The sequence below is a fragment of the Plectrocnemia conspersa genome, unplaced genomic scaffold, assembly GCF_051122295.1.
Source record: "Plectrocnemia conspersa isolate PC_06_02 unplaced genomic scaffold, ASM5112229v1 ptg000010l, whole genome shotgun sequence".
In the NCBI taxonomy this organism is placed as follows: Eukaryota; Metazoa; Arthropoda; class Insecta; order Trichoptera; family Polycentropodidae; genus Plectrocnemia; species Plectrocnemia conspersa.
Genome location: NW_028277174.1, coordinates 17,373,755 through 17,391,020, shown reverse-complemented (window position 1 = coordinate 17,391,020; position 17,266 = coordinate 17,373,755). Strand labels below are relative to the sequence as shown.

The 17,266-nt window shown below is 29.4% G+C and overlaps 1 protein-coding gene and 1 long non-coding RNA gene across 2 annotated transcripts; one reads left to right on the top strand and one right to left on the bottom strand.

Annotated features, from left to right (window-relative positions):
* Positions 1 to 646: 646 nt before the first annotated feature.
* Positions 647 to 12,896, bottom strand: LOC148230787 (uncharacterized). Its single transcript, XR_015810960.1, has 2 exons — positions 12,560 to 12,896; positions 647 to 693 (listed from the first exon to the last, which is right to left on the bottom strand). It is a non-coding gene; the product is annotated as an uncharacterized LOC148230787 (long non-coding RNA).
* LOC148230786 (uncharacterized) lies at positions 647 to 16,815 on the top strand. Its single transcript, XM_088194443.1, has 5 exons — positions 647 to 699; positions 876 to 972; positions 9,366 to 9,547; positions 14,000 to 14,103; positions 14,445 to 16,815. Exons 2-5 carry the CDS (start codon positions 939 to 941, stop codon positions 16,228 to 16,230), a joined length of 2,106 nt encoding a protein of 701 aa, XP_088050569.1. The 5' UTR covers positions 647 to 699; positions 876 to 938; the 3' UTR covers positions 16,231 to 16,815.
* The last annotated feature ends 451 nt before the right edge of the window (positions 16,816 to 17,266 follow it).

The window sequence follows — 17,266 nt, the reverse complement described above, 5'->3', positions numbered from 1 at the left end:
GCTTAAGAGTCAATCAAGATCCTTTATGAGTTGATTAAATTTCAAACCATTTTACAAACATATTTCATAAATTTGTTTTATGTTTGATCAATACATTGTTGAATATTTGAGACCTGAACATAAACGTACCTGATCAATGTAATCTGTCTTATTTTTGTTTCAGCATCTTCTGCAACTCTTCGGAATTCCATATGTGCATATGTTCTTGAAACTTCTAATATATATAAATACAGATAACTTTTCACATAAATAATACAGGTTTTTTGATTTGTCCAACAACAATATATATATTACGCTAAAGAATAACCGTGAATCAAAATATTTATAAAGCTAATATTTTACATCGCAATATCAATTATTTTTTCACTTACTTTATGAGTCAGTGGTGGCATTAATTTGCCGAATTTTTGCTGTACTACGCCATCGCTTGTTTTACATACTATTATTATTTTTCTACGTTATTAATTGCACGCCAATATGATGACCTTTTTACCGTGCGTAAAATTGGCGCCTTCCAACACAAAATTCCGGATACTCTTCAGGACTTTGTGAGCACGAAGCCTCCCAGGCACGGAGGCCCCTTTCTCAAATGGGGCTCAAAGTGGGGCTCCATACTTAAAAGCACACACCGGGTGGGGGCGGCGGCACACTCGCTCGGACCGCGCCACAGACCACAGCCGAACAGCGATCGGACTAAAAGTAAACAACTTGAATTACTAAATAATCAATAACGATCAATGAAAATTAGAAGCATCAAACAATTTGTCTCATTAAAAACATTGTTTAGTTTATTAAGTGTTAGATTTTTTGCTTCATATGATTTTAAATATTGATACAAGTGATTTTAGTTTTATAATTATTTTTCATTTTTATAGGTGCAAATATAAACCATTACAGTGTCTTTGAGTGGTTGAGTTTGTTTCAATTTTAAAGCAATCATGAAGCTGTTGTTGTGGTTCATCGTTATAAATGGTGAGTAAATTTAATATTATTATTATATATACATGTTTATTTCTGTTTTTTAATCATGATCCTTTAAATTAAATTAATATGAGATATCTTCAAAAAATAATTAAAAATTAAATATTGACTGATTTTCAATATATGACGCTTGTTAATTTACTTTAAATTTAGCTTATATACTATAAATTTACTTTACTTTCAATTTGTCGCTTTATAATTTTACTTAATATTTTAAAATATAACTATTTCATATTAACTTATTTTATTTATTAAAATATTAACTTTGAATCTTTGCTATTTGGTTGCTATTAAATTTATTATTTATAAATGTATTTTAACATGAACGATTTATTTTTTATTATAAATCTATAGCTGTAACATAAAATACCCAAACCTTTAACATTGTGTACAATAATACTTCAGACAAGCACGAAACGTCTGGTAATTAAAGAAATCATGTTTTATAAATGATTTATAATATATTTTCAATCAACGGATTTTTTCGGTAATTTTCAATATTTTATTATTATAAAATTTAATTGAAAAAATTAGATTCTGCTGCGGATATCAAACGTAGTTCATTGGGTCGTAAATCTAGATCTAGTTAATTCGTAATTTTACTGCTTAATGAACTTGTATTATATGGTTGTTAGTTAAAGTAGTTTACTTACAATAAAATTTATTATTATCTTAAAAAAATTATGTAGATAAAATTATAAATATTAATTAAAATTACAAAGACCTAAATTGTTATTTTTCGTTATTATATTAAAAAAAATATAATTTTACTGTAATAATAATTGTTTCACTCTTTTAATAGAAATAATAAAATGTAGATTAAACATAATTTTTTGAAAAATAGTTCGTTAGCCAATTTAACCTGCTACCTTGTTTTAAAATATTTTTAATAAAAAATGTACCTTAAAATAGTTAAAGTATCCTTTAATACTTAGAAATCAACCTGATTATTTTGACCAGAGCTTAAAGAATTTTTAAGGTAGATTTGAAATATATTTTTATTTAAAATTGTATTTCATTCATTTTAATGTGATGTGTGACAGAAAATCATAAATGTTTTTCTTAATAAATTGCCAAATAGTTTGGGGCTCAACATTATCCAAACATATTTTATAATGCCTGCGTAGAAAATTAAAAAATATCAAATCTACTTTTCTACAGTGTTATAAAAAGACAATTCCAACAAATTCATACAAAACATTGTAGTAGCAAAAGTCCATCAAAAAATTGGTTGAAAGTTTCACCACTTACTTGATAAAATATATAAAATTTACTTTCATTTTAATATATTCATCACCGATTTTCACCAATTATTTTATGCCTTAATATAGTTTTAAACCCAACATTTTTTATTCACAATCGCAATTATAAAAGCATAACGACATAATCATATCATACTTCTTAACAGTTTAAAATGTTACAATGTACATTCCGCGTCACTTTTAATTGACATTCTTATTAGAGGAAAAACTCGCACGGACGACATCAACGCGCTGTAAGCTACAAACCCGCAACTTCCCAGTTGTCTAGCAGTTTCCTTACACGTTTACATTTTTCTTTACTCGTCATACATGTGATGCATGCGATTACCTGTTCGGTCTCATAACGTGACATTGACCCTGCTGAACGATCCGGTTGCGAGTTCAATACACGCACAGAAGAAAAGCGAGCTTTTCCTATTTAAGCCCTTCCTCCATTAGTGAAATCGTCCTTTAGTAAATTTGCAATTGTAATTCAAATGCACTTTTTTGCATGAAGCGTAGATCGACTTTCTAGATTATGCATTTATTTATGTATCATTGATTGTTGACAAGAAAACTGTGGCGTTGATTGGACATAGTATTTAAAGCGGCTGTAATGTTGCAACGTTTAAATATAACAGTTAATCCATCCAGATTGTGTACTTTAACTGTTGCGTTTGCGGTTTATTTCGAGATCGTTGATGTTGATTACATAGGGTAATTAAATGACTACTTTAACATTAAGTAACTTATCCTACCTAATATTTACTTATACTTTCAAAAGCTTAGTCACGTTTAAAAAATAATAATAATTTATTCAAATTAAATTTTGATCTAAAATGAACCCTTAATTTTTTTATACATATTGAAAAGCTTTTTAAATACTATTTAATAACCTTAATTAATTTTCAGAACGTAAATAAGTGTTTCATTCAAATTTTGTAGAAACATTACTTAAACGCATATCAAATTATTTATTTGTATGACAAAGGATGGATTTACACTCTTTTATTAACTATAAACACCACTTTTTCCTACATTAAATTCAAAACCGAGTTTCATTACGTTTTGCCTGATTATAACGCCATTTTCATTACCATACAAGTTGGCAATAAATTGCAATGGAAATTTCTCTGACAGAACAAATCTCGAACTTTGTAGAACAAAAAATCTCTTAGTTGAGTAAAACATTTTAAATATATTTAAAAAAATATATAGAATTTAAAAAAAAATTAAACTACTAAATAGCGATTTAAAGAAAACCACTAAATTTTTCTAAGTGCTAAATTCATTTAGATTAAAAATTTGTAATCAAAAATTCAATTTTTACCTTATATTTAACACAATCTTATAATTTCTAATTAGTCTATATTTAAAGCTTTATCTACGTTGATTGAACTTGATAAATAATTTATCTTAGCTTGTAATTAATTCTCACGCTTGAATCCCAACTTTTCACATTTATATATAACTAGCGAAAGCGATAAGTTTTACGACTGTGCACAATAATTAGTATCTAATGCTTAATCTTGAGATTGCACAAGATCACAACTCATATTATCGTCGCTATTATACTATTATCATCAGCAGCATCTCTCGGTCCAGATAATATAAGAGTGACCGCATAAATGATCACTTTTCAAAACCAGTAGTGGTACAAAGAGCGACCGTGACAACAGCCAAAGAAACTCGTTACGGTCGATAGCGAAAGTGAAATTTTTATAACACGTCTCCGAAACTAGTTTCATTCATAATGTTCATTTTTATTTCACTCGTTTTTATTAAAAAGTGGACCTTAAATTTGAGTTTTGGGTGACCGGCCAACAAGGCGATCTAGGCTGATAACGTTTGCATTATAAATATTGCTTATTTAATATGCATTATATATTATAATTTATAAATAACTAATATTGTACAATAAAACCTAGTTCTGTGATTAAAACACCTTAACTTAACGTATTATAATTAATTTGAATATACTAGTATGTTCAGATAAATGCTTCAAAAAATAAGGATTGCAGATATTTTTTAATAAATTACTCATTAAAAAATATCTACAATCCTATTATTAAATATATTTAATACTTACAAATAGCCTTGAAATAAATTGATATTTTTTAGAGTAGTAAAATTAAATGTATGCAACTTACTTATTAAATATTACTATTATATATTAAACATATTAGTAGTACATATTATATTTTGAAATGCATAATAAATAAGATAATTTATTAATAAGATTTGGACTTCATAAATTATTACGATAAACTTTATCTTGCATAAAATATAATAATAAAATATAGATATTTTTCTTATACAAAGTATATTTTTATGATGAATCTAATTTTGCATAGGTGCTTTCAAACCTTCCCTTAAATACTCATCCTAACCTCTGACCTAAATGCCATCCGTTTTAAATATTGCTCAGTTGTACTTTAGATCCCTTAACTAACTTAATGTTACTCTTAAAATATCGAAATCAGATATTACATACATCGTTATTCTTTAGCGCCTATGTTTTTTTATTGAACATCTTCAATATTCATTGTAACATTATGGCCTTAGCCCAATGCTTTACAATGGGTTAAATGCAATCAACACTTACAAGTAATTAGTGAGACACCAGACTGAAAACAATCTGTAAATTATTAGCATATATCAATTAATTATAAACTATTATTATAACTTGCAATTACTAAATGCTACGACCGAACTAGATTTCATTTTAATTAGATATGTATTCGTCAGATTTGGAAAATCTGTTGTGATCGATCAGAATTATAGTTATATATTAATCACTAATTCTAATCTCCCAGACACAATTGCTATTAAAAACACTATGCTCTGTTTGGGATTCAAATCTATGTGTTTCAGGCATTAGTCACTGATTAATTATAGCGTGCTGTTCTTAAATTGAAAATATAATATTTCATACAAATAGAAATATTGTATTTCCACATAACCTTAAATATTCTTCTCATATTTGTACAGGGACAAATTTATTTATGTATGACAGAACCTTGAATTTTCTTAACATTTTACAGAGACAAATTTTGTTTATCTATAATACAAAAAAATATAGCAAAAATGTGTTTACTTTTTTAACAAAAATTATGTAAAATTATATTTCGCTACCAAAGTACCCTTAAAATGCTTTTCATTGCTGGTTTCAAATTTTCTAGGTGTGCAAGCAAGAATCTCAGTCGAAAAAATATTTTAATTAATTTTCTATACATATGTCATGAAACCTAATTCTTGTTATCCTCATATGCTTTTTTATATTTTCACTCCTTATGTGAAAAATATGCTTATGTAATACAATCATTGATTAAATTTCATATATTAATATATTTCAATATAGACGCCATAATTTTTAATTTGTGAGAACAAACTCATGAATAGTTTGTCTATATTATATAACTATAAATTTAGGTTCTCAGATTAACAATAGACTTTTGTTGTAATGGACTTACCCAAATGTATATTTATGAGTTCATTCAAATCACATTAAATACACTAAATGGTGTGAATGAAAACATTTCGTACCAGATAAACCATTAAAGTGTTAACACTAAATGACATTGAAAGTTTTTAGCCTCAATATCTTTATCAAGCATTATTTTCTCATGTTGAACGTTGACATTGAGCTTTGAACGAATCGTTTCACTTTTTGTTTTAATTCGCTTTATTCACTTTAGTTGTTAACTTAATTAATCCAAAGCAAAGATTGCGTTCTTGAACTCTCAAAGCGCAACCGTCTTGCATTGCATTAGAGGCAAATCCCGTCTCTCATCTCATAATTGAGCTTGTGAAATTGTGGATGTTGTGAAAAAGTAACTAATCGCTGACATTTAATTGACGGTTTAAAAAATATGTTTTTTATGCATACAATACAAAAAAAGCTGTATATCTAAGCGCAACTTTACGTTCGAAACAGGATTAGAACGGTTTCCTATCGTTTCACGTCAAGGTTGATCGACTTGTAAAATCCGGTATGTAATACACTAGATAGGTAATATTTTTTTATTGTTTTTTGCAAATGTACCTATAATTGTCGGTTTTGCATCGAATGCAAAATCTACCTATAATAAATATATTTTATGAAAGGTTCAACCAAAGGTTATGATCTATTCGTTCTCATGATTTGTTTAATATCTCTGCACTTTAATCTTTATATACATTATATGTCACACCAATAACATTATCTATAAGTGAAGTGAGGTGTATACAATCAACTTAACCATCACGATAGACTAGTCGTATAATTCGGTAACTAATACGCGAAAAATTATATATATAGACCTTAATATTTTTAAGATCCTAATATAAATATAATTCCAATCGATCATCACAGATTAGGTCTTTCTAGATTTTCCTAATCTCACGGATGAATAATTTAAAAATAGAGCTAGGTAGTGCAGAGTTACATTTATTGATTGTAAGCTGTAATAATAATTCATAATGATTAAATTGTGTACATCGATGTAAATCATTGGTCTTACACCTGATATGTTGCAACGAAGATTTGCAATCTTTTTTATTAAATTAGGGTAAAATTTTATTTTTGTTTAATATCTTCAACTTCAACATACAATAATTATGGTTCTGAAAAATGTTACTTATTCGATTTATTTAATAATAAATCTGGCATTTTGCTTAGCAGCAACACGTGACTGAAATAACATGTTTTGTATGTTATCGCTCATAAACTGTTGATGTGATATGAAAAAAATCAATTTAAACCCTTTGTATTGACGTTTTGAAGTCATTGTAATGGTCATTTTAAAATAAGTGCTGTACATTAAGGTTAAAATTAATATATTATAACTTACTTCTACAAAATTAAAATTTATTTTCGAAATAATAATATTTTATATGACTATTATTTTGAGCTTGTAATAGCAATATTAAAGTATTTATATATTTCGATCCATATTTCTACTACTACAATACTAAAAATATAAAGGGTGATTTTATATTTTCTTTGACAGTTCCTTAAATATTAGTCTTTAAAACTGCATAGAGCTCATATTATTAAATAATTGAGTAGCTATACGTATTATAATATAAAACGTGTTTAAAGTGACTGTATGTTTTCGATTTTTTTTTGTATCAAGGTGATATCAAGCCCTTTATATTAACACTTGCTATTATACTTTAACTAGCATCTACAAAATTAAACAAAGTTTTACTTTATGCTTATTATTAATGGCAATAAAATTGTTTGTATATATCGATCCTTAATTAGATTTTTATTTAATGTTATATTACTAAATATACAAAGGATTTTTTTTAATTATCAAGAATTACAACGCATATTTTTAAAGAAATAAAATAGCTATACGTTATATAATATAAAACTTTTTTAATGTGACATATGATGGATTATTGTATGTATTGAAGGTGATATTAAGTCCTTTATAAAAATGTAACATTTATTAATTATACTATAAAAACCTACAGATTTTTATAGTATAATTAATAAATGTTTTTAATAATTAATAAAATATAAAATTAAGTTTAATAGGATTACTTTATGGCGTGAATTTGTAATGACAATAAAATTGTTTGTAACAGATAGATACTTGAAAAACATCCCATATTTTAATTAAATATCATAAAATCTCTCTCACTATATAGTGTATAATATGTATATATAAATGTATATATTATTATATAATCATGAATTAAATTCTAAGTATCGTAAAATATCTTATAGCTTTACTCAACATAGTGTTGTGACAAAAATATTGCAGAAATATAATATGTATTGCTTAGAATAGAATTGCAGATACAATAGTATTACACTGATATATTCTAACACTTCAGTTCGTTAAAATTTCCATTTCTAGCTCTGCTCTTTTGTGTATATCGTTCATTAAACATCTTTGCCCATATATCATGTGTGATAGATGACAATTCTCGACTAGACCTAGTTAAAGTAACGTCCACGTTATACATTTCACAAGTGATTGTCGATGCACGTATTTAAAAATTGCACAAAATCATTCGATTGTTAAAATTGATCGTTAAAAACGAAGCCATCACACGATTGATCAAAAGCACGACATTTTTTTAGCGCATTTTCTCACGAATTTCGTACACACGCTTCAATGAATAATTCAACGGATATCGAGGACCAAATACCCAATTAAGAAACATCTAATTGTTTGTCGAAACTCCTGTTTTGCATACATTGTGCGCGAAATTCGAAAGGTGTGCTCTAGTCTCTAGTAATATAGTGCTTGTGTGTCGCGTAACCGGCGTTAGAACTTTGCCAAGGTTGTTGTATTCTAGTGCAACAAAACCTTCACTTGGCAAAATTCTCACGAAGCGACGCTATCGTAATGCGGATAGATAAAAATTTATCTAGAAACGCTTGTCGAGATCTTTACATTCTCAAAACTGCGATCGTGCGTAACGAAGAACCAATTTTGTGTATTTGTTTTGTAATCAATCGAACCATTTAATATCATAGGAAATAAAATGGATTGGTAACCAATCAGTCACGGTCGTTAAATACCTATATTTATCACAAAATCTGTGATGATTCAAGGACAACAATCATCCAATTACTTAGTAATATCATTCTAATTCCAATACTATCGATTTCTAACGTAATATTTTATGTAAACTGTTGCATCAGAAACGATCATTTTAATATTGATGTTAGCATATTGAAAAATATGGATTGTCATCCTTTATATTTATAACTGAAACAAAAAAAAAATCGCTAAGTGTACTGAACCATATATTATGCGCCTGACGATGGCTATCCACTTCGCCATGCAGAAATCCTTTATAATATTTGAACCAGTCGTTCTTTTTTTGCAACCATACATCGTTGATATTCTTGAGAGTCTGTCATCAATATAGTGTTTTTTAACGATCGATTTTTCTTTAATTTAAAAGTTCGATAGGCCTTACTTAATTTATGAAAATACTTTTTGCTATAATTAATTCATATATTACGCGTGTTCTATCAGTTGGATAAGAGCGTCGCCAATCTAGTTTCACGTCAAGAACCGGAGCACTCTCTATTGCCAATAAAAGAATCTGTCATGCAATCGACTGGAATATCTGACATAATTGCTGTTGCACGGTTACTCAATGGGTTTAAATCAAAATTATATCACGTTTCAGCCTTCTTGGCGGTCTGCTTCTGCGAGGAAGAAAAGCCAGAAAGCATCGAGGACGACTCCCAGAAGCCAAAACGACAGGCTGAGCAAGGAAGGGCGATTGGAGGCACCACTCAGCACATTTACGGATCAGCCCCGGGACATTACGTGCTAAGGACAGCGGTCGCAAAGGAAGCTGAGTCTGAGGTAATATACTAATTTATAGTTATGACGGGAGCGTAAATAATGGCCAAATTGGGAAATTGTTGAGCGAGATGAATGGTTAAGTATATACCCTGAAGCTCGGATTGTGTGCTGAATAAGCATCAAGAACTTGACCAATGATTTCAAAGTGTCAGTTGCATTTGTTGCCTAATGACTATACATTGTGAAATTGTGCTTATCATTGATACATAGTGCATGTTGTATGAATGGCTAAATATAGTCTCATATCTTGTTTGTGTCATTCAACGATATTTTTTTACAATATCTTATCAATAAGATTATCTTTTTGTTCTTTTGTAAATATTATTTCCAAAATAAAGTGATATTTCAATCTTACGTGAAAGTACATACACATGTTTGTGTATATGTATAGAGTAAAAATAAGATTTTAATATTTATTACTTTAATATATTGCAGTTATTATTCCAATATATTATGGATAGCAAATATATTATAGTAAGTTATCTAATTATCTATGAATGTATTTTCCAATGCAATTCTTCAAAGAAACAATAATTTTAAATTATTAACGAAAAATACGATTTAAATTAGCTTTTATTAAACTGTTAGGGAATTTCGTATTTTTTTACCTAAAATATAATATAAGATATATTGATTCACATTTAAAATTATACACTGCTTACAGTTATTTCTCCAAAGAAGTTTTATTTTTAGTTACTCTTTATACTCTGGTTTGTCTTGAACGTTACCATAATTTTTTACCAATTTTGCTTTGTTACATTTTAATTTTAATTCTTGATTGTTTATGATATACTACATTTTAAATTTATTCAAAATATATTTAATTTAGTATAAAAATCCCTACAAAAATACACTTTTTTTTATTTTTTTTTTATTTTAATTGTAGTGATGGGAATCTACGTACTGTATTCAGTTTTTTTATACAATTTTTATATTATACAGTATTTATATAGTATTTTTTATACAATTTTTAATAACTTATATGTACGATCAAGCTCAATTTTAATTAACCATCACAATATTTATTAGTCAGAAAGCCTAATTTGTGACAATATATTGGAATTATACTTTTTTTTAATTTTCGCATTTAGATTTCTATTTCTGCAAATTATTGTATCGATCGCACATTCTTGTTTCTATTTTAGCATTTTGAAAAAAAAATGATACTCTATGCATACAGAATAAAAATAAGCCTTAAATGTTCAAATGTTGAAAATGTTAAGACAGAATCTCGAAACAAGCTAAAAAAAGTCATTTGCTCCAATTTTCATATTTGTTGAGGACAAAAACTCAAAATGAGCTAAAACGTATTTTTTCTTGAACTAAATATAATTTTAGCACATTTCGAAAAATTGTCTGTAATAAGTATCTAATTGGAAAGCACAAAGATTTATATGTGATTCGAACTCAGATCTTTTTGATCTTAGATACCAACTTATACCACTGATCTATATATAATAATTTCCTAGGATTGATCTTGATTATAATTTTAAATCAAAATATTATTATTTATGTTATAAAATATTATCTTCAGGGAAAACATATTGTTGTTCAATGTTTAATAAGCTTAAGCTAATCATTTTACTAATTAAAAAAGAACAATGTTGAAAAGATTACGTTTAGTTAAAATTATATACCCAGCTTAAGCGAACGGGGGACTTCCCTACCCCATTTTGCATCATTTTTGTCATCTTTTTTTAATTACTAATACTATTTTATTTAAATTTTAAGTAGTTCTGCAATCATTGTTACAACATATATTTCAATGGTTCTGATATTTGTTATCTTTTGCCATCCTTGTGTTTATTTTATATCTCACATTTTTTATTCTCAAAAATAATGTTAAATTAAAAACGATCCCTTTGCTATAATAGTGTATATATTTAGACGTTTCATCCGCTAAGGTCTAAGTAAATAAATTTCGGTTATAAATTTATGAGAAAATTGTGAAGAGCAATAATTATAAACAAAGACAATAAGTAATATCGAATCTTACAGTATATGTTACATATATCAATAGAGAAAAAATGTAAATTATAACAATAAAATTGTATTATATTGCTTGGGTGATTAGTCACTTTTTTAGTAGTGCAACTTTTCCGTCCATAAAATCTAAGACACTTTTCACACCAAGGCATAAAGAAATAATTTTCTATAAAATTATATTGGTGTATATTTCTATTTTTTTGGTGGTAAAGAGAAAAAAATACAGAAGATCTTAGAGTTTTGTTTCATAAAGCCACTAGTTTAACAAAAACATTTTTTACCATTTTTTAATTAAACTGTTTTTTACTTAATTTCGACTTAATTATATTAATACAGGTTTCATATTTATTTAATTTTCAATACCTAACATTTATTTGATTTTCAAAGAATCAATATAAACTTACATATTTCAAAAGATTATTTTTGTAATAAAGACCCTATTCTCACATTTTCTTCTTGTTAAATATTTCCTAACCTATTCATTAAATTCGATTTCAACGCAAAAAATAATTAAATGTTTCCATTTTAGATATACGTCTACTATATTATTACTCATTATTTATGCACATCTGCAAAATTAACTCATCTCATCACATAACAATCACACAAATTACACAGATTTATTTCAATTGCATACGATTACTGTAAATACCCATCACTCTCAATTTCCTATTCCTCTCGTACATTTCATTTCCTTTACATTTATCACGATTCAAAAGACGATGGGAAATTTCTTTTTAATTATACTTTCCACGCAAAACAGTAATGTATCTTAGCGTCAATTTTTGGTACGAATTAGCCTTGTGCAAACGTCCATGTTTACACACTTTAAATGACTTGACGGAATCATACCTCACGAGACATTTCTGCAACAAAAACATCATTATCTTCATTGTTGGGAAATTCGAATTCCATTGCTTTTCAGTGTTACATTTATTTGGATTACTGACGATCACTGGATCAACTTCGCAACATTGTTATGATTACTATTTATGACGTAATAAATTGGCATGGGTTATTACTCACGATCCGTGCCGGAATTGATGATCTCTGGTCGTTTATTTTTACGTCGGAGTATTTGGAGCTTGTCGAGAGCTTTCTTTATTTTCTAGCAAGTGAGAGTGATGATAACGGTTGGTTCAACTTGTGGGTTCAATCAGATGCTGGAAGCGGTCGTTGGCAAGCACGATCGCCGCTTAGTCACGACGTATGACTATTGATTGGGTAACTACAACTAAATCACTGTCACTCTCATAGTAAACACCGCTCTTAGCTTCGCGTCTTGGAGCGCAAATTTACTATAAAGATCAACTTCCAACTATAATAATGACACAACTCGCGTGTAAAATAATATTGTATAACTCTGAATATATCACAAATCATAACCCACGGCCAGATATTACTATAATGCAATAATATTAATCTATTGCAATTTAGAAAATATATAATACATAGTTACATAATTATTGAAAATCATCAATAATAAAATAAGTATTTTATTATTACTGCTTAATAATCGCTAATACTTAAGGACATATTATATATGTATCAATATATTCCTAATACATTCCGGCTATAAAAAATATGTAATAATTTAATTTCTGTAGTGATACTAGAATCTTCTCTTTATCAACTATAATTGAAAGCGTCATTAACAAACATAATGGATAGTTCTAGAGAAGGTACATTCTCGGATACCTTATAATTGTTTATCATGATTTATTTTCTAGTTAAACGTTAAGTTGGGAAAACATTAGTAATTATACAATAATATATTTTATTTTTTCGTATCCATCTAAAGATAAAATAATGAATGTAAGCAATTATTAGATAATGATGTGTTCTAAACGTAGCTCAAAGTTTTGTTTTTCATTTATATAATAGCACAGAAGACAATAACGTTTATGGCAAGTTACCAGAGAGACACGGTTTAACTGAAAGTGAGATTTAATTGCTGATTACCTTTACATATAATACGCTACAGACTCGAATGTGAAACCGTTCCACTTTCATTCTCATCGGACTGGATACTCGAACTACCGAGAAGTTGTCTTCCTTCTGAACCTTGCAAATTAATTAATAATGCAACGGAAACGAGCTGACACAGTTCATGGAACGTGCAGCGGTTTCACTTTTTCCTATGTCCAAAGCGTTGCATTCTTCAAATGTCCATATTGTTTTTGTGGAATCCAAAAGCCTTTAACGGCGGATGTAATGGTCTAAAAGAGTGTCAGTGTGACGGGAAGTTTCACTGCTCGGACGCATTCTTGCAATGGCAATCTTGCTATTTATATTCTTGACACGATGACGCTAATGTAGGTAATTTCAGTAGTGAGATGTCACTTACAGGGACTGTTGTAGCGCCAGTAGAATATTGAGTAACTAGATAGTGATTAATGTATCCCTTGTTTTATAATTTATTATATCATGGGGTTGACGTTATTTATTTACATAATTTAATTTCAGCCGGATGCAGAATACTTGAACCTCTTAAGACAGCTTCAAAGCGGTAATTTGCAACAAGCTGCCGCCCAAGTTCGTCCCACGGTGCAACAGTATTTAATACCCAGGTGAGTTTTTCTATTCTGAATCAATCTTATCTAACTCTGCTGATATCTAATGATACGTTTATGCTTAAAATAAAGTATTTGTCGATATTCCTACGCACTAGCGACAACTTTCTATTTCGTATATAAACGTTAAGGCATTTGTAAAATTCTAACAAAATAAACGTAACACGAAGAAAGTTATATATGGTATATGATTTGCGTCATAAGCTCAAATATTGTTATTAGATAACGCACATTTAGAAAAATATTGATTTTAAAACCAATACACAACTATTGTACTAAGGAACTTTCTAGTTATTTTTTATGATGCAATCCACATAATATTATTTTAATGATTTCAGAGCACACCCATCCTACGCAACAGCACAGTCGTTAGCACCAGAACAAAAATTACTACAACTTCAACAACCTCAATTGAAGCGTCCAGTCTATTCACAAAACCAATACAACTTACAACCAACGTATCAAAATTCTAGATATCCACTTGTTCTAAGACAGTCTCAAGCTGTAAAACCAGCACCTGTTCAAGGGATTTACACTAATCAAGGATTTTTACAAACATCTCCCGGACATGCACTCCACGAAGCCAGAGTACAAGCTGCTCTATCAGTAGCCGATGAGAAGCAGTCCACAGGTCACAGTCAATCCCAAGCCGTCTTCCAGTTCACTGGAAAGCCACAAGTTTCACAACTCGAGTCTTCATTTGAAAAAGAATTGGCCGAATTGGTAGCTGCTAACCGAGCCGCTGAATTGAAAGTTAAACCAACTCCACAACATCAAAGCCAACCTATACAGTATATTCAAGCTGCACCGCAAAAATCAGCATATACCTTAGTACCATCCTCTAAGCAGAAGCAATTCACTTACCTCAGACCTGAAGCTCAAACACAGAAATACTTAGCTCCAGCTGTAGCATCCAGGGGCAAGCTTCAAAAATACCCACAACAATATTTAATCGAAACCACAAAACCACAACCCACACAGCCAGCACAATTGAGACCCGTCGCTCTCAAGCAAAGACTACAACCACAACCACAACAGCAACCACAACACCAATACATTCAAGTAACAACTGAAGAACCTAAATTTTACGAATACCAATCCTATCAAGAAAAACTTAGCCCTATGAAAATTGTCAGCGCTCCCCAATTACAGCATCAAGCTCCTATCCAATACAAGCAATATTCTCAAAAAGAATCTCAAGAACCAATCGTTCCGCCTTACTTACAGTATTACCAAACTGTCAAAGCTCAACCAGAAGAAGTCAACTCTGCGAATAACGTTAAATTAGAAACATACGTGCCTAGATTTGGAATTCAGCAACAAAAGGCCCAGTCCAGCGCTCCAATTCCATCCGAAGAACAACCAACATATTTACCTAAATACGCAGCGCCAATCAAACAAGAAGAACCTAAAAACTATGTAAGATACAAGTCTGTTAAGCCTCAACTGACTGAGTATTCCAGCGAAGATGAAAGCTTAATTCAAGCTTTGTACGCACAAGCATTCCAAAAGCCTCAACAACAGGGCCTTTCGGGATATTCCACGCCTAAGGCCGCTGATGCCAAACCTCAAGTTGCAGCAGGTCCATCTCATTCATCCATATACGTATCTAAATCCCTTGCGGCCAAAAAGAAAATTACTCCCAAAATCGAAGTCCCTGAAGAACCCGAAGAAGAGATTCAAACCGTGAGATTGCCGCCTCCAAAAAACAACAAAGTTTACACCCAAGATGAGTTTCAAGCTCTCGTCGCCGCTGGGTATTCCGTCACTCCAGTTCCAGTAATAGACGACGAGGAACCAAGCGCTGGTTTCAGTCCAGCTCCAGTAAATTATCCAGGACATAGCAAATACCAACGCGTCACGCCTGCTCCGGAACAAACATACCAGAAAGAGTCCAGTGAAACGTATTCCACTGCCACCCAAGCACCGAGGACGAGAAAAGTCCAGAGAAGACGTCCTGTTAATCAGCCAAGGTACAGAGTTCAGAGTGAATCTGCTCAAGCAGAAAGCGAATCTCAACCGCAATACGCCTATGCATCAGAATCGCAAGAATCTTCTGGATACGGTTTGAAGAAGCAAACCAGAAGCAGAGTTTATCACACCCAAGAAGACGAAGAAGTATAAGAATAATGTAATATGTACCTTAGTTATAAGAACTGTATTTGGCCAATTTGTATGCGAAATCTTTTGACCTTTGCATGGGTCATAATTTATTTATGAAGGGAAAGAAGATCCGAAAGTGTTTTTTCTGACATTGTTGAATTGATGTGTATGTAAATAAATTAATTTAAAATTCAACCTAGGTTTCACTGTATGTGGAACAATATATGTAAATAAATAATTAAAATGTGTGAGAAGAAGCGTGTACGAGTGAAGAATATTTACCTATTGTCCAAGTTTCACACATGAAGCATAAATGTGTTAATTTATATGATCTTTTAATATTATTTGTATGTAATAATAATTAAAAATTAGAACTTACAAACTATTTAATATACTCTTAAAATACTAGCAACTTTATTAAACATGTTAAACATATATTTTTGTAATTTGCAATAAAAAATACCTTCAAGTGCGTCTTCGCTACAACTTATATTTGAAATTGCCATAAATATGCAAAAAAATACTCTTGTCGACTGTGTAAAGATTCTGAAACTGTGGTGCAATATTTTTTTATATTATAATAATAAATCGAAATAAAAAACAAAATTGATTTTCTTTCAACCTACTTATTAGGTTTAAAAAATAGCTTATGTGACACCATAAGCTACCTACTTTCGTATATTATTTATCTATTTATACTGTAAGAGAAATTAAGCATTACGTATTATAGTCATACAGTATTTTAAATATATATCCATATTCATGAATTTAATATGTACATATACATATATGACATAGTTTTACCTCTAGCGAGTAAAATACTAATAAATATATCTTATCATATTACATATTTTTTTTAAATATACGTGTGTATTCTATGCTATTTTTATATAAATAATATTAAATTGCAAAAATACAGTATTTAGATTTTTCATCACATATTTTTTTCTAATACAAATATCAATTTTACCTTGTTAATGTTTGGTTATTGAATTTTATTCAATAATTGCTATACATTGTGTTATCGAAATTTTAAATAAGTTGAGCTTCTAAAACT